At 35.4% G+C, this 18,569-nt stretch overlaps 1 protein-coding gene across 1 annotated transcript; it reads right to left on the bottom strand.

Annotated features, from left to right (window-relative positions):
• Positions 1–4,312: 4,312 nt before the first annotated feature.
• COMMD8 (COMM domain containing 8) lies at positions 4,313–16,698 on the bottom strand. Its single transcript, XM_033105315.1, has 5 exons — positions 16,570–16,698; positions 13,222–13,377; positions 8,930–9,082; positions 6,271–6,426; positions 4,313–5,224 (listed from the first exon to the last, which is right to left on the bottom strand). The coding sequence occupies exons 1-5, from the start codon at positions 16,633–16,635 to the stop codon at positions 5,204–5,206; spliced, it is 552 nt and encodes a 183-aa protein (XP_032961206.1). The 5' UTR covers positions 16,636–16,698; the 3' UTR covers positions 4,313–5,203.
• Positions 16,699–18,569: the final 1,871 nt, after the last annotated feature.

Below are 18,569 nucleotides of genomic sequence, written 5' to 3'. Positions count from 1 at the left end.
TGTGAAGCTCATTTATCCATTAATTGGTGGTTAGTAGAATAGCTTTTCAGTAAGGGTTTACATTCCAGCAAAGGGACAAGTAACATTCATCCAGCAGAGTAACGGGGAATCAGCATGTTATCAGCAGAGCCTTGGCCCCCAGGACTTCCAGGGGTTTTAAAGACATCCTACTCTGGCTACTATTTCCAGAGACTATGTTGTACAACAGGAGAAATAAATGACCATTTGGTTTTATGTAAATTAAAAAAGGAACAAATATATATGCAGCATGTTTAGGATCTGCTCTAAGGATTATAGGTAATAAGAAGCTAACATAAGGTGTGTACCTGTGTTGTCACTAGTATCCACGAAGAATATGGAGAAATTGAAACCCTGTGCACTGTTCGGGGGAATGTAAAGTGGTGTGGTCGTTATGGAAAATATGATGGTGGTTCCATACCATACGGTGCAGCAGTCCCACTTCCAGGTATTTATCGAAAATCATTTAAAATAGATCTTTTGTGTGTTTGTGATTTTTTGTTTTGTTATTAAATTTATTGGGGTGGCATTGGTTAGTAAAATTATATAGGTAGGTTTCAAATGTACAGTTCTGTAATACATCATCTATATATTGCATTGTGTGCTCATCACAGCAGGATGGAATCATGTGTAGCTTAATATACAGATAGTTAAATAATGTTTACAGGGGGCGGCCGGATAGCTCAGTTGGTCAGAGCACGGTGCTCTTAACAACAAGGTTGCTGGTTCAATCCCCGTATAGGCCACTCTGAGCTGCGCCCTCCACAACTAGATTGAAACAACTACTTGACTTGGAGCTGATGGGTCCTGGAAAACACACTTAAATAAATAAAAAAGTTAAACAGAAAAAAACAAGAAATATTTATAGATATGTGTATATACACGGTTAGTTTACATGCATATATTTCCTTGTTCTGTCAGCGGAGACGGCCCAAAAGGAATAACATCCTAGTAGCAGTGAGCACATCTGGCTTGGTTTCTAATACCAGTCTTCAGTAAAATGAACTAGGCATTCTTGGAGAGATGGTTGATTCTAGGATTGGGCAGGAAAGAGACAAGATGAGCCTGCAGCATCGTATATTGCCAGAAAGTTAAGGAAATAATATAAAGGTAAACAAATAAAACCCACTCTCACTGAAAGGGATATTTCAAAGAGACAAAGGAACCCCTGAGAGAGCTCCCAATGTCCAAAGCTGAAACAATTTTGAGTAATAAAATTAGTATTGGATTTTAACCCAAATATAAAATAAATATCCATGAGTCCATACTATATAAATAAATGATTAAATAAATAACTAGGGGAGATGAGACAAATCCGTACAGAAGAATTCCAAGGTTTATGTGGATACCTGACCTCAAGGAGGGGGAGCCCAAATCCCCACTCCTTAAGTATAAGCTACACATAGTGACTTCCTTCCAAAGAGTACAGTATGGAAAAAAGAGAAATAATCAGTAACTTCACAGTGAAAACAGCTAACAAACATCAGCCAGGTGATCAAGGTCAATGTCATCATAAATCCTGTTAATAGTATGTACTCTTGATATGATGTGACGTAAATCCACACTTTACCTCTGTGGTCGTTCTCCCTAAAACCAATAAACCCAGTCTAAACATCAGAAACATATTAAATTCCATTAGAGGGGCATCCTACAAAATATCTCACCCAAACTCCTCAAAACTGTAAAGATGATTAAAAACAAGGAAAGTATGGGAAATTATCACAGCAAGAGAATCCTATGGAGATATGACAATAAGTACATGGAATTCTGAAACAGAAAGAGGACATTAGGTAAAAACTTAGGAAGTCTGAATAAACTGTGGAATTCAGTTAAAAATAATATATCAATATTAGTTCATTAATTAAATGTACCACGCTAATATGTTAATAAGGGAAACTGGATGTAGGGTATGTGGGATCTCCCTGTACAATCTAACACTTTCTGTAAATCTAAAACTGTTTTAAAAAAATAAAGTCAATTTACAGAAAAAAAAGACAAGCTACAGATTGGGAAAAAATACTTGCAAGATTCATACACACACACACACACACACCAGGGATGCCAAAAAAATGTATACACATTTTAAGAGATGTTATCTATGCTCAAGCAGTAGTTCGCTGTAATCAGAAGTGTCTGGATGCAACAGTTTAGTGGTTACCAGAGGGTAAGGGGGTTGGGGGGTGGGAGATGAGGGTAAAGGGGATCAAATATATGGTGATGGAAGGAGAACTGACTCTGGGTGGTGAACACACAATGTGATTTATAGATGATGTAATACAGAATTGTACACCTGAAACCTATGTAACTTTACTAACAATTGTCACCCCAATAAACTTTAAAGTGTCTGGAGTCTGATGGTAATCGCTTTAAGCACGTCTTGTAATTGCAGAAGTCAAATATGACATGTATTAATCTTTTGTTATTAGTATGTATTGAGTATTACAATAGTTTTTTCCTTTCTTACCATGTTTCCCCGAAAATCAGACCTAGTCGGACAATCAGCTCTAATGCGTCTTTTGGAGCAAAAATTAATATAAGACCCAGTCTTATGTTACATTAAAATAAGACCTGGTATTATATTATATTAATTATATTGTATTGTATTATTATATTATATATTATATTATATTATATATTATATTATAAAGACCCAGAGTTATGTTATATTAAAATAAGACCGAATCTTATATTAATTTTTGCTCCAAAAGACGTATTAGAGCTGATTGTCTGACTAGGTCTGAGTTTTGGGGAAACACGGTAAAATATGTCTACATCTTTTTGGCACCCTGTGGGGTGTGTGTGTGTGTGTGTGTGTGTGTGTGTGTGTGTATGGTATATAGGGTATATATGGTAAAGAGCATATTCAGGATATAAAAAGAATGCCCAAAACTCAGTAAGAAAACAATCCAATTAAAAAATGGTCAATAGATTTGAACAGGCACTTCACAAAAGATATACAGATAGCACATAAGCACATGAAAAGATGTTCAACATCATTAGTCATTATTAAAACCACAGTGAGATACCACTACACACCTATTAGAATAACTGAAATTAAAAAGTCAGACCATACGAAATGTGGTTAAGGAGGTGGAAGGAGAACTCGCGTAGACTGGTATGGAATGCAACTGGTATAATCACTTTGGAAAACAGTATGGCAGTTCCTTCAAAAGATAAACATAAGTGATCCAACCATTTCACTCCTAAGTATTTATTCATAAGAAAGTATATGTCCCAACAAAGACATATACAAGAATGTTCATAGCATTCTGTGTATTGTACCAGCCAAAACTTTTAAACAATCAAAATATCCAATAACAGGCGAATAAATTCATCCGGGCAGAATTCTACAACAGAGTACTTTTAAACTAAAAGGAATGAACTATTGCTATATACAGTGTGAACTCAAAATAATGCTGCAAAGGGCCAAATCACACACACACACATAAAGTGTATACTGTACGATTCCATTTACATTAGACTCTCGAAAATGTGAAGGGATCTGTATCTTTAGTGGCAGGAAGCAGATCAGAGACACTGTGATGGGGAACGGGTGCCAAGAGCAGGGATTACAAAGGAACAGGAGGACACTTGCAAGAGAGATCGATATGTTCACCATCTTGGTTGAGGGGATGCTTTCCTGGATGTACATGTCAAAACTTACCAAAGTACATACTTTAAATATGTGCAGTTTATAGTATATCAGTTAGATTTCAATAAAGCGTTTAAACATGCTAATGTAGTGATACCGTGGTGAGAGGAGGAATAAGCAGAGCAAGAGTGTCCCTTCTCAGAGGAAGTGCTGCATGGAGGGTGGAAATACAGAAGGACCCTAGATCAGTATTACTTAAAGTGCTGGTCTACAAACTGTCACAGGCCCATCATGATATAAGGAACTTGCGAAGGAGGTAAATCAACTACCTCCCTAAACATACTGCTTAGCTCAGCTGATATTTTTTTTCATAACCAAAATTTCTCAGTGAAGAAAGCAGTACATTGATGATCATTCTGGCACAAAGCTCCTTGTCTAATCACCGACCTGTAACTAACAGTTCACAGGCTAGCGTTAGTCTACAGACGCATTTTGAGTCGCTCCATCTAGATCACACTCAGATATTTATTAACCTCTCTAAGCCTATCCTCATCTGTATGAGGAGAACAGTAATAATTGCTCCGGACCCCTCAAATAATAGGCTGATGTTCTAATGAGCTATGAAGCTTCTAAACAGCATGTGCCAATTAATTATATATTATTGCCTAATATAGAAAGTCATTTGAAATAAAGCAATACATAAAAATAAAACGGTATTTTTATTGGGTCAGAATTCTTGATTTTAAAGTTAACTGAAATTTAAAATGAACTGTTTGCCAATAAAGTTGTTAGCATCCAAAACCATTAAATTCAATATTTAGAGGTTATAACAAAAATGAACCCATATATATAGACTTTGCTGATACTTGAATAGTAAAACACTATACCATGACATACATTCTGTTTATCACAGCATACTGTCCCAATCAGACATAGAAATACAAAAGTAACCACGTTATTGCATGTTTTCCTGTTTTTGTGTAAGATTTTAGCTTCTAGAATACATAAACTCAGAATTGTTCACACACATTTATTTTTTCTTGTTCATGTCTGAAGAGTTTCTTTCTCTAAGAAATTTTACATTTTATAATCTTTCCTTTGAAATATGAGAAATATATGGAGTCTCCTGAGTTGTATATGCAGCATATACATTCTTTAAAAGTTATTTTTTAATATCACAAATTAGTCATATATATCCATAATACACATCCTTGCTATTCACATACTTCTTTAAGCAAGATTCAAGTATTTGTGCTTTGTATGTCTACATTACTTTAAAGCCTATTTTTAGTTTTCAATAAAACTCTATATAAAGATTTCTCAGATATTTAATAAGTGAAGCAGAACAGTCATTATGAAAATATAAACTGCTATTATAGCATTTTATCTTTCATTTTTTTATGCATTTCCTGTCAACCAAGTAATTTCCTGTTCTTTAGGGAAGTTGATAATTTTTATCTTTGCAATCTCAACATCGCTGCTTTCTCAGCTTGCGGTAATAGTATATCACAGACTTTCTGAACACACTGTCTCCACTCTGTCATATCAGTTGTAGCAGTGGAAGCTGATAATGTTGGTATTCATCAATTCCAGTTATTTCAACTGCAGGACAACCTTAAAAATCAAAGGGGGGATGAGAGAATCAGTTTATACCAGAATGATACCAATATCTGCTAAAAGAGATGCTTTGAAATCTCTGAAGAAGTGTTTCGAGAGCTGGTAACAAGTAACCCTCCCTGCACAGTAACTGATAGCACATGCCTGCCCAGATGTACGTTCAGAATCATTTCACATTTATACCAAACACCCCTTGAGAAATTTAGCCCCAGTACCAGCTAGGTTACTGGGCATGTGGACGAGTCATCTAGACACCAAAATGGTTGAGTAACTGCAGAGTATGGTGGGAAGATGTGGTACAGCAGGGTTTAAAAAAGAGCCAGGAAGATTGATTACAGATAGGAGAGTTTGGTAAGAATAACTGACTTTAATCAATGAGATTTGATCACTAGAGAAAATGCTGAGCAATAATGGAAGGAACACACATAACATTATTTTTATTTCTTCCTCACAGTAGTTTCTACTGTTTAAATATTATTTTTCTCATTAATTAAACACTAGGAATGATTACTGTTATTTAGCCATTTCTTTGTAAATGTCAAGCTTTTAGTCATTCATTAGCTCTATCTTGTCTCGACCTGATATTGTCAAATAACTACAAGCCATATTTTCTACTTAAAGCAATTTTCTATTATTTGTCCAGTTAAATCAGACACCCTTTGTTTCAAGATCATACTATTTTTAATCATAAAACTCTTCAGAATAATCAAATTTCATAGCACCAAGGTAAAAATTTAATTTTTATCATTAAAGAGCACTGGAGCAAAACAAATCTAGCTATTAGAACAGCACAATTATTCTTTCAAAAATAACTACTTGATAAATTATGCTCAAAACTAGGTAATTAAAATTACAAGTTATTAATTTAATATCTAAAACTAGAGATGTATAACATATCAATAAAATATTTTCTGTGCTTGACATAAAAATGTCAGGAACAAAAGAAATATTAAAAGCAAATTTTGAGTTTTTCTTATACTGCTTTAATACTATCAATGAAAACTTAAACGTTTTAAACCATACAACAAAATTAAAACAAATACCTTATTAGCTGCTTCCAAGGAATTTATTAGGTTCTGTAGCTCTTCTTTACTCATTTCAACAGAATATGGTTTGACTTCACCATTTTCTTTTACATCTAGATGAAGGTTTAAAAGTGGCATTTGTAATGTAGCAATCTTGTCACTAGAAAGTGCAAGCTGTTTAAAATGAGGATAACGTAATTAATAAGTACTAAAAATATATTAAATATGCATCAGAGCTTATGAACAATACATTAAAAAAAATAAGTGTACTCCTGTTTGCTGTCAAGTACAGGGAAAAGTGGAAGAAATGAAAAAGTTAAATCCATGCCAAACCAACGTGTATCTGAAGAACAAAAAGAGAAAAAGTGAATAAAAGTGAGGACGTAGGCTTGGAAAGAAAGACTGAACCAGTCAGCATTTTTGTGGTACGAGCAGAAATCTAGAGATGAGCTATGGCTGGGAAGTACATACGCATCTAGTGGGTCCAATGCATCAAGAAACATAGAGAATTCTTAAAGAACTGTAAAGATACCAAGAAGATGAAAGTCCATGTACAAACATAAGACTAAAAACATTGGTAAACTCTCAGAAATTAAGATGCATAAATCGTGTTCAGCTAACTCTCTACTAAACTATTGATAATTGTTATCAAGATACCATCTGGAATTAGAGTCACTCAACAAAAACACTCAACACATTTACCTCATTTTCTACTTTCTGTCTAAAGAGAGCATCCCACATGAAATAGAAGAACAAATATTTATGACACTAAGACTTTTGGAAACAAGCACCACAGCTTCATTGGTAGATGGCAAAGTGAAACTTTTCCTGGAAGCCGAGACAGAACATCCCAACAATAATTGAATCTTTGGCGCATTACCACTTGCAAAACTATACTTGGGCAATGGGAAGAAACTCCTTCCCTAACACGAACCTCAAAGGATGCCCCTTGTGGTACAGACACTATAGAATCTAATCCTCATAAATCGCTTCCATTCTCAACTCCAAAAAATGGGACTCATCATGTCTGAGATTTCACATTTCACCTTCAGGTTATCTACTTTATGGATAATTCTTCTCAGTATTTCCAGTGTTTTCTCTGCGCATGCTTGAGTACTGTCAAAGATGAGGAACGTGCTAACTCAAGAAGAGGTTAACATAATTTTCAGATACTCATAGTTGTTTAAAAAAAAAAAAGTCTTCCCTAGGTTGAATTCAAAGCCATCTTACTGCAAATCATATAGTTTAGCCTGGTTCTACCCTTGAAGCCACAGAGCATATATCCACTCCTTCGTCCATATGACCTTTAGTCCTTTAAAGATAATTCTCACATTTCTACCAGGTTTTCTCTTTTCCAAGTTACATGGTCTCAAAGCAACTTCATGCACCATGATTTTAAATTCCTGGCCATTCTTTTCTGGTTGGGTTCCAATTTGTCTAAGTTCTCTCTTAAGTTAGGCAGCCAGAACTAAAAAGACTACTAAACTAATCACATTAACTAAAAAGATTTAATGGTTGAAAACAAAACATATTAGAACTACTACCCTTGCTTGAAACATAGCATTTCTACCAATAAAACATAAGACCGAATCATACTCCTGACTCAAGCTACACTTTGGTAAATCAAAATAACTAAATATTTCTCATATATCCTACTATTAGCATATTTCTCACATCTTTTATTTTCATGGTGACTTTATTCATTTATTTATTTATATTAGTTTCACGTGAACAAAACAACATAGTAATTAGACATTTATATACTATGGTGGTTTTATTCAAATGAAAAATCTTCTACTTAGGTTATCTCAAAGTATTTTGCTTTATTTGCTCCACCACAATAACCTGCTTTAAAATAATTTTAAACTTTAACTGTATTATATTACATATTAAATATATCCCTAGTTTTGTGTCACCCTCAGATGTGATAAGCATAATCACAAAATGTTGAGAAAACTGGGCCAAGAGGAGAATCACAGAGACTTTCTTCCTGCCTAACAAAAATTCATCTGGGTTTGGTTACTTATCCAGTTATGAACCTATCTAACTGCATTATTTTTCCACATTTTTTCTCTACTTTATCTATTTTACAAAGACAATATGAGGCACCTTACTTGGGGCCATGCTGAAATCAAGAAGCATATGTATTTGTTTTCTCACCTACATGCAGGCACCCTATAGGGGATAGAAAGCTGATCTGAAATTGTTCTTTATGAACCCTACTGATGATGACTCTCTTTCAAAATGTTTTTAAATGCTGTTTTAATAACACATTATAAATTTTCCCCGGAGGTAGAATCACATTTACCAATCTTTGGAAGACTATCAAGTCTAGAAAATTCTAGTCAAAACTATATGTTAAAATAAATAAATAAATAAAAACAAAAAAAAAAACTGTATGTTAAATATAAACATATTGGTCCACTATTTATGACAGGTAATGATTTCCAGCTCTTGTTAATTAAATTTATCATTGTAAAGTTATTATACATGTTTTGAATATTTGTAGTGTACTGATGCCCAGTTAATGCAAAAGATGTAATTTTAATTATCTTTGATACTATTTTTGAGACACTTCATTCTCAAAATTACGGAAATTTTAGATGTATATTATAAAAAAATATTTCTATTCAAAAACTGAAATAAAAAACATAATCATAAGTAAGTAGATTCTCACCTTTAATTGCCAATCAAAATCCTGCAGCTGTGCAGAGGAAATATCAACTATTTCTCCTAACAGAGCCTTCTTGATTTCCTCTTTCCTACTTTTCAAGCATTTCATGATAGCTTCTTGATGAAATGAATTCAACTGATTCAATTGCTGAGATATCTATGAAAATAAAAATAAATGGTTATACAATAGGTAAAAGGGCCTTTCTATTAAAATGTAAACACATAATTCCATCTCCTTTCACATACCCTTTAAAATGGTAATGAAAACAAAAAACGAAAACCAAAAAATACTTCTGTAACTATGAAAAGAACAAGATGAGAATGCATAACCAGCAAACAAGAGGTTTTAACAAATTTTTGCAAAACAGAAAGTAAAGGAAAAGGGCTGATGAAGAACATGAAATTGAATACATCTGGAGAGCACTAAAAAAGAAGCTGGTATGACTATATTAATATGTAAGACAATATATATATAGCCTTTAAGGCAAGAAACAGCGAAGGATGGCAAAGGGTCGCTCAAGAGAAATATATAACAATCATAAATTTGTGTGTAACTAATAACATAGCTTCATAATATATAAAGCAGCAAAACTTGGTAGAATTAAAAAGAAATGGGTAATTCTACTTTAATAATTATGAAATTAATCTAATACACCTGTCAATAACTGACAGCAACAAAAAAGTAAAGATATAGAATTGAAAAACATTTTCTTTCTACTTAATCTAATCTACACTTAGAACACAACACCCAATAACTGTAGAATACATATTATTTTCAATTGTATATGGAACATTCACCAAAATGAACCATAAGCTGAGCCATGTAGCAAATCACAACAGATTTCAAAGAACTGGAATCATGCTAATTATATTTTTGGGCCAACGTATAATTAAAATCATAACTTATAACAAAAACATTTCCCAAATATTTGAAAATTAGGCAACCTGGTAACATAGTACTAAGTGAAAAAAGAAACAAAATCAACATGCATAAACTCTTCCAGAGAAAAGGAATAGAAAATTTTACTTCCAATTCACTCCATAAGACCAGAATAAAACTTTATACCCTGATAAAGAAATTATAGGAAAGAAAAAATCATGGGCCAGTATCACTCAAACACACATGAAAAAAATACTAAACAAAATATTGACAAATCAAACCAAAAAACACATTAAGAAAAAATACATCATGACTAAGTGGGTTTTTTTGGCAATGCAAGGTTAGTTTAACATTCAAAAATTAATGCAATGTACCACATTAACAAAATAAAGGTGAAAAATAATAAATTCAGGAAAAAAATTTGATAAAATTCAATACCCGTTAATAAAAATTCTCAGCAAAGTAGAAATTGAAGGAAACTTATTTAATCTGATAATGGATATCTATAAAATCATAGTTAACATACTAATATTGAAATAGTCAACACATTTCTCCGTAAAGTCAGGAACAAAACACTATTTTTTTGTTTTTCAACACTGTCCTAAAAGCATTAGTCAGTGCAATAATGGAAGAAAAAGCAATAAAAGGTATTAAAATTTAAATAGAAAATGATTGTATACAAAAAGAATTTTTTAATTTATAAGCCATTAGATATATACCTCTAGAAAACATGTTGGACACAGAATAAGTAACAAAAATCAACTTTGTTTCTACATACTAGCAATAAACAATTGGAGAACAAAATTAAAGAACTTCAGAAACATCAGTTACTTAGAAACAAATCTGACAAATATTTGCAAGACCTCTACGCTGAATACAAAATAGTAGAAAGAAACTGAAGCTAATCTAAATAAAGGAAGGTTATACCATGTCCACAGATCAGAAGGCTCAATATTGTTAGGATGTCAATTCTCCCTCACATGACCCAGAGATTCAGTGCAATCCTCATGCTATGGACTTAAGTGTGTCCCCTCAAAATTCATTATGTTAAAACCTTAACCTCCAAGGTGACATTTGGAAATGGGGCCTTTCGGGTATAATTAGATTTAGATAAGGTCATAAGGTTAGGGTCCTCATTGTGAGATCAGTATCCTTGTAAGAGATACCAGAATTTGTCTTGTCTCTCACCCCCTGCCATGTGAGGACACAGAGAGAAGGCAACCACCTGCAGTGAGGAAAGAAAGCTCCTACCAGGGAACCGAATCAGCCCGCACCTTGATCGTGGACTCCTTAGCCTCTAGAACTATGAAAAATTGATTCCTGTTGTTTAAGCTACGCAGTCTATGGTATTTTGTTATGACAGCTCAAGCTGACTAATATTCCTATCAAAATTCCAGCAAGTTTTTTTGGTTGAAATTGTCAAGCTCATTTCAAAATGTACATGAAAATACAGAGGATCAAGAATAACCAAGACAATCTTGAAGAAGTACAAGATTCCACTACTATCAGATATCGGAACTTAATATAATGTAGCTTTAATTTTACAGTTGCTAAGGCAGTATTGTACTGGCAAATATAGACAAATAGAACTAATAGAATGGAACAGAGAGTCCAGATACAGATCCACAGATGTATGATCACTTGATTTACAACAAAGGCTGCACAGCTATTCTTTGGCGAAATGATGGTCATTTCAATAAATGGTGCTAGGACAAGTGAATATTTATGTGGAAAAATTTGTACTTCGCCCCTACTTCATATACAAATATTAATTCAAAATGCATCAGTGACATAAATGTGAAAGCTAAAACAATCAAGCCTCTACAAAAAAATATACAAAAACATCATCATGGCTTTGGCACATATGTTTTCTAAACAGAGCATTAATAGCACTAACCATCAAAATAAACATTAATAAACTGGACTTGATTAAAATTTAGAATTTTTGTTCACCAAAAGAAACCATTAAGAGAGTGAAAAGGCAAGCAACATAGTACTGTATTTTGCCGTGTATCACATGCTCCTGTGTATAATGTGCACTCACATTTTTGGCCCAAACTTTCAGGATAAAAAATCTTTCATTTTAATTGTTTAATTCAATTTTTTTTTTGTTTATATTTAAGCACTTGTTTTTGTATTATAAAGGAATTTTAGCATTTATTTTTTAACATATTAATACTATGGTACAAGAAATTTTATGTAACAAATAATTACAAAACACAAGAACAAGAAGATACAAGATACAAGAAGTTTTATGTACCAGTAACAAATTTACGATATTTACACATGGTAGAAGGCCAAGAACTTTGTGTCGTTGCAAGTTCGTCATAAGCTCAGTAGATATTGTTAATGATTTCTAGAGTTACACTTTTAACTCATAAGCATAAATAAAATAATTAAAAACATTTATTTAGATACAAAATTATACTACCCATTATAACGCACATCCTCATTTTCCCTCACAAATTTGGGTAAAAAAGTGTGCATCATACACGGCAAAATATGGTCATAGAAGATATTTAAAATACATATATGTAACAGAGAACTCATACCCAGAATATCATCCTCATCAAAATGACAAATATACTTAACTCCGTTTTTTTAAAAAAGGAGCATCCTACACAATATGCATGCCCAGGTGATTTTTGACAAAGTTCCAAAAGTAATTGAATGGAAGGACACCCCATGACCCTGCAATTTAACTTTAAGATGTCTATCCTAGAAAAGCTGGCCCATGTGTGTACAAAGAGACACAAACAAAATGTTTGCAGCAGCACTCTTTGTAATAATGAAAGAGGAATGACCTAACTGTTCATCAGTAGGAGGACAGTAAAAAAGTCCCACTAATTCCTATCATTAAATACCATAAGGGGTTAAAATACATAAACCAGATCTACATTTATCAACATTGATACATTTTACAAATTATACATTTAAGCGGCTCAAATAATTGCACACATTGCTTAAAGATGCAAATATTCATACAACACAGAATATACAATATGCACACCAATTTAACAAGTGGCAATCTCCATGGGGTGGGTGGCATACTCAGGTGGTATGTAGGTATATCTGCAATGCTTTGTTTCTAAAACACACAAAACTGAGACGTATAAAATAAAATGTTAACAACTGTTTAATTGTGCTACTAGTAGTCAGCTATTAATATTTAACTTTCAGTTTTCGTCTACATGACTTACATGTTTAAAAATTTAAAAAAACACAACCAAAAACTATAAAAATCTAGAACTTTCACAGATTTTCTACTTACAATGACATTGTTCTTGTTATATAATATATACTTACTAATGATGGTCCCTGTATTATATAGTGTCCTAAAGACCAACTTAATAAAAATAACCTGAACACATTTATTTATCATTTATATAAGGTATAGAAAATTAGAGTAAAGTTACCTCTTCATCAGGTAAATTTTTACCAACTACAGTTTTGAAAAACCTTGTAATATCTTCTAGAACATGTATCCACTCTGTTGAATCCCAAATACTCTGATAATCCTGGTAGAGAGGATAAGTTCGGCCACAAATGCCATCAATTATTTTGTGAAAAAGCTAGAGAGAAAAAAGGAAATAAATGTAATGATGAGTAAAATTATAAAACAGATTTATCTTCCTCGTAGCAAACAAATGTTGGGAGAAGTGCATATTATCTGCAAGAATTGCTGAGGTTGAAATGAAACTCTTTTTATCATTATTTTATTAATTAAAAGTTAGAACTTCACACACAAAAAAAACAGACTTTCTATAATTTTCTCCACATTCAGATGCTAAAATAATTTTATAGATACACGATATGTTTATAGAACATTCTCCAATGTTCCTGAAAGGAAGATGGTGAGTATAAAAGTTTCATCTGTGATTCCTTAGATATCATATTTACATGAAGAACCAAAAAAAAATAAAAATAAAAATATGACTCATACATCAGTCTTTTGCTATAGATATACAGACTTCATTTTCCTTGCTTCCATTTTTCATAACTTTCATACTTCTTTTGGTCCACTTCAAGAAAGCTCTCAGTACCTTTCTTTTCCCTTTTTACATTCCTTTTTCTCTGCCCTACCTTAATATCAGCAATGGAAATCCTAACACATATATAACTGAACACAGTAATAAAGATTTTGGAATGAAACTGGCTAGTCTGAATCCTAGTTCCACTACTTAGCTAGTTTTATCAAGTTATTCAAATGTTCTGTGCCTCTGTTTCTTTGTGTATAAAATGAGGATAATATCATCTACCCCCATAATGTTGTTGTCAAATTTAAGTAAGCACACATGCAAATCAGTTGGCACCTTGCTGGCTTGTACAAAGCACTTAAACACTGCTAGCCATCATCATTCTTCTTATTACCATTTATTGTCACTGTAACTACTACTACGTTCCATGCCTTTAATATATATTAACTGAGTACCTACTATGTCAGAACTATTCAAGACAAATGATTAACATGGTTTTCTTTTTTCAGGGGGTACTTCTGTCTTGTAAGAATCAACCCAAATTAAGTTGGAAATGCGTTTTAGCAGCAAGTCTTCCAACTCTTTTCCCCTGGATTATATTCCACTCCATTTTAAGCAGTAACTCCTTCTTTTTAACAACACTAAATCAGAACAGAAATGAGCAACTGGTGACCCCACTTCAAAATGATGGTTAATGTACTATATGAATTTCCTCATTTGTAAAATCAGAAAAAAGAGTTAAGATGGCTTTTCTTGATCTTGGTAGGAATTAACTAAATTCATTCCTTTTTATCTTCCCTAAACTTCCCCCATTGCAAATGGAACAGAGGAAAAAAGAAGGCCAAAACTTGGGACTTAGAAAAGCTACCACATACCCCTCTATCACATTATGTAGGCTGAGTACCTACCCTCACCCTTTACCCATTGTAAATGGAACAGCATTGGGACTTCCACAAAGCTGCCTATCATTGACACTGAAAGCCAGCCTACCTAAGCTTAGGGCCCAAGTGACAGCCTCAATGATAAAGCTAGTTTAATGTATATTAATTGATTCATTCCCTCAACAAACACTGATTTAAGAACCCACCTTGAGCCAGATACAATTCTCAAGAATTGGGGATGTAAAACAAGTATTTACCCTGAAGGAGTTCTGAGTAAGAGAGCGACCAGAAGCCAGAGGACCAGTTAAGATAAGAGATTCTATTCAAGGACAACTTTATAAGGCCTGAATTGTTGAGTGACAGAGATGGGAGTAAACGTATTAACATATTAATTAAAATACAAGTGTTAGTGAGCAGTCTGAAATCAGAGGGCAAACAGAACCACAGTTTCCAGAGCTAATGTTGAAACTCCATTATGTGTATATTGCTTTTCTTTGGGTCTAATGTTGGGGCACTATGTTTTCTTGCTTGAAAGTTCAGGGGAGAAAAAAAGGGGAAAAAAAGCACTTCTCAGATTTTCCTTATAGCAACCATTGGGTTTTCTTCCTTTCACAGTTTACAGTCAATATACCCTTATATATACTTACTGTCCCCACATTTCTCTCATCTTTCAAACTCACTAAAACTTTGCTGATGCCAAAAACAAGACTTTAAACTGCCAATGCCTTTGGAAGTAAGGCTAAACGCAGAAGCATGGCATATAAAGACCAGAGCCACCTGACTCCTGCTCACCTGTCTAATCCGGCTCCCTGAACTGCTTCCACTCTGAATGTCAGCCTCTAAGAACTACAGGAGGTCTTCAAACCCCCACCCCTGGGGGGGGGGGTAGTCGTTGAGAGGTCTGCCTTTCTTCTTTTGGCCTTGGTAGCTGCTGTTCCTCTGCCTGAAACATTCTCTGTCCTCTAGCCTGTCTGGTCCTCGCTCATCCTTCAGGACTCAACCTAGAAATCTAGATGCTCCCGCTCTGGAAAACCTCCCCTTGTCCCTTCAAATCTGGGTTGCTACGCTTTCCACAAGCTCATTACTGGATAACTCAGTTGGGTTTCCTTACTAGATAGCAAGCGCCACCTGGGCACAGGCTGTCTCATTCACCATTTTACCTTCTCCCACCAGGGCACTGAGCACACGGTAGACTTCAAAGAAAAGCTGGATGAACAAACTGACTGAGGTTTTTTTATCAGATTCTCACGAGCCAGGTTCTTCTTAGATTGCAAGTGCCAACGTATATGTCACTTCTAGAGGGAAAGGCCACTTTGGACCACCCTATCCAAAGTAAATCGCAGAGCTATTGGCAGCACTTACCATTTAATTTCTGTCACCCTATAGGAGGCCGGGTATGCTTCTCTAGGTTACCACTGTACGCCCAGCACCTACGTAGCAGTGTGCCTAGTGCATAGGGAGCCTTCGGGAGATATGTGTTGAATGAATGAATGAATGAATGAAACCTACGTGAGAAACTGCAAACCACCGTCTCCACGTGGTAAGCTTCCAAAGACTACGTGGCAGCTCTGCTCTCCAGCCCAGGGTCAGTGGGTCCCAGGCAAAGCTTGGGAGGAGACGGGACACCCCCACCAGGGAGCGGGCGCGGTCCCAAGAGTCTGCGCGCAAAGCCTGTCGAGGGGCAACTCCAAGTCGGGGTGTGGAGGTGGTGCCCCAAGTCTCGGCCTCCTCAGCTCTCCAGGGGAAGCAGGGGGCCGGCCCCCCGAAATCACGCCTCTGCCCCCTCCCTTCCCTGGGCGGCCGGAGCCAGCCCTGCGAAGGCGGATCCGTCGGATGGGGCCGGACCCGCACGCCAGGCGGTCCTGCAGTCCTGACCCCGCGCCGCCGCCGCCTGCGCCCTCCTCACCTGCAGGCCTAACTCGGCTGGAAGCTTCTGCAGCCGCCACAAGGGCGTCCCATCTTCCGGCTCCATCCCTGGGCGAAGCTGGAGCCTGGGTCACATGACAAGGGCCGGTCGCTCCTCTAGAGCGACGGTCCCCCACGTGACTCTCCGGTGGGGCGGGGACCCGGCGTGGAGCCGCAGGAGCTGCTGTGCGCGTGCGCAGAAATACTGCCGTCGCTTTCCCTGGTAAATAAGGAAGTTCTTTTTCTACCAGTTGCAACATCACTTAAACACCCTTGTGTTATTACTTTGAAGGCAAATTTGCTAAACTGTCAAAGCAGTTTGCAACTTTGTTCAGAAGTCTACGGAACTTTTTCTGCACTCTTTAGAAAACCATCTAATATGGGTAACTGTAGTTTGGAGTGCACCCGGGGTCTTTATCCCCGAGGTTTGACTTGTCTCTTACTAAAGGATCCTGATTTGGAAGGTGAATTAAGGGCTTGCCGTGCGCAAGACTCTTATTCAAGAAGGTACTATTTTTCATCCCCATTCCAAGTAACAGATAAGATCAGAGAAGTCACGAGGGTTGTCAGATTTAGCAAGTGAAAATACGGGATACCCAGTTAAACATGAAATTTCAGATAAAAGACAAATAATGTTTTGCACGAGGCATACATATACCAAAAAACTATTCGTTGTTTATCTGAAATTCAGATTAACTAGGTGCCCTGTATTTTATCTGTCAATCCTAAAAGTCACCCGTTCTAAATTAGAGGTACAGCCTGAAGTTAAAAATCAGACTCCAGAGCCACACTCAACGTTGGACTAAACCTAAAACCCAAACCGCCTTTCTGTGATTTTTCTCTTTAATACAACTATTCCTTTAATCAGATGCTGGCGAATTCAGCGATGATCCGCGCTGCCATCCAGAAGTGCACATTAAATAGGAGACAGAAACAAATTACAATCTAATATAAATTTAATTTTTAAAAAATTGGTTTGAGGTGATGAAGCATACCACAAAGGAGAAAGTAATTATTTTAGTCTGTGGGCTATGCAGAGAAGAATTTTTTCATTAGTGACGTACTTCAAGGTTTAGCTCAAATACCTTTTCTCTACTCTGTGCCCCGCCTCTTGGGGGTAAAAGCAACTTCTCCCTCTGAATTTTCGAGGTTGTCCCTCACTTAAAATGCTTATACTTTCTAGTTCTTAATATAGGTAGTTATGTACAACTCTTGTCGTCCCAACTGAAACATAATTGTCTTAAGACATATTGTCTTTGTACATAGGAGCTCCCCAAGTAATAGTTAATAAACAAGAAGGAATATGAAAAACTCCTCCCTGATTTATGTCTGTTAGTAAGTCTACTAAAGGCAGGGTCTGTTGTCTAAGAAAAAAATTAAATTTTATATATTGTAATAGTTGGAATAAAAATATTTATCAAGCATCTACACTAGGTCAAACAATTTATATAGTTTATTTTATTAATCCTCACTACAACCTTGTGTGGTTGTAGTGAGGAAACAAGCTTGGTGAAGCAATATCCACCTTGTCCAAAGTCACATAGGTAGTAGTTTCAAAATCACTGGTCTGAGTCTGAATTGATGGTCTCAATCTATGTACTTCGCTGGCTTAACAAGGAAAGAAAGGCATTCTAAGGTGATATGACTTATCTAAGGCCATACAACAGATTACTAAACAAAGCAAATAGGTACAGCAAGAAGGACACAAGATCTAGTCAAGGACACAGAATTAGGTCTTGCTTTTTCTTTCAAGCAACACTGGGTATTAAGAAGAATTTGGTCTTTCCTTTGGAATTTGGTTGTAACAAAATTTAACCTTTAACTAATATAGCTTCTAAAATAGTTCACAAATTGAAAGAGAAAAAGAACTTAATATTTGCCTTTTACCGTGTTTCCCCAAAAATAAGACCTAGCCGGACAATCAGCTCTAATGCATCTTTTGGAGCAAAAATTAATGTAAGACCCAGTCTTATTCTACTATAATATAAGTCTGGGTATAAT

The sequence above is a fragment of the Rhinolophus ferrumequinum genome, chromosome 5, assembly GCF_004115265.2.
Source record: "Rhinolophus ferrumequinum isolate MPI-CBG mRhiFer1 chromosome 5, mRhiFer1_v1.p, whole genome shotgun sequence".
NCBI classification, from domain to species: Eukaryota; Metazoa; Chordata; class Mammalia; order Chiroptera; family Rhinolophidae; genus Rhinolophus; species Rhinolophus ferrumequinum.
This window is presented reverse-complemented; position numbering and strand designations above follow the sequence as displayed.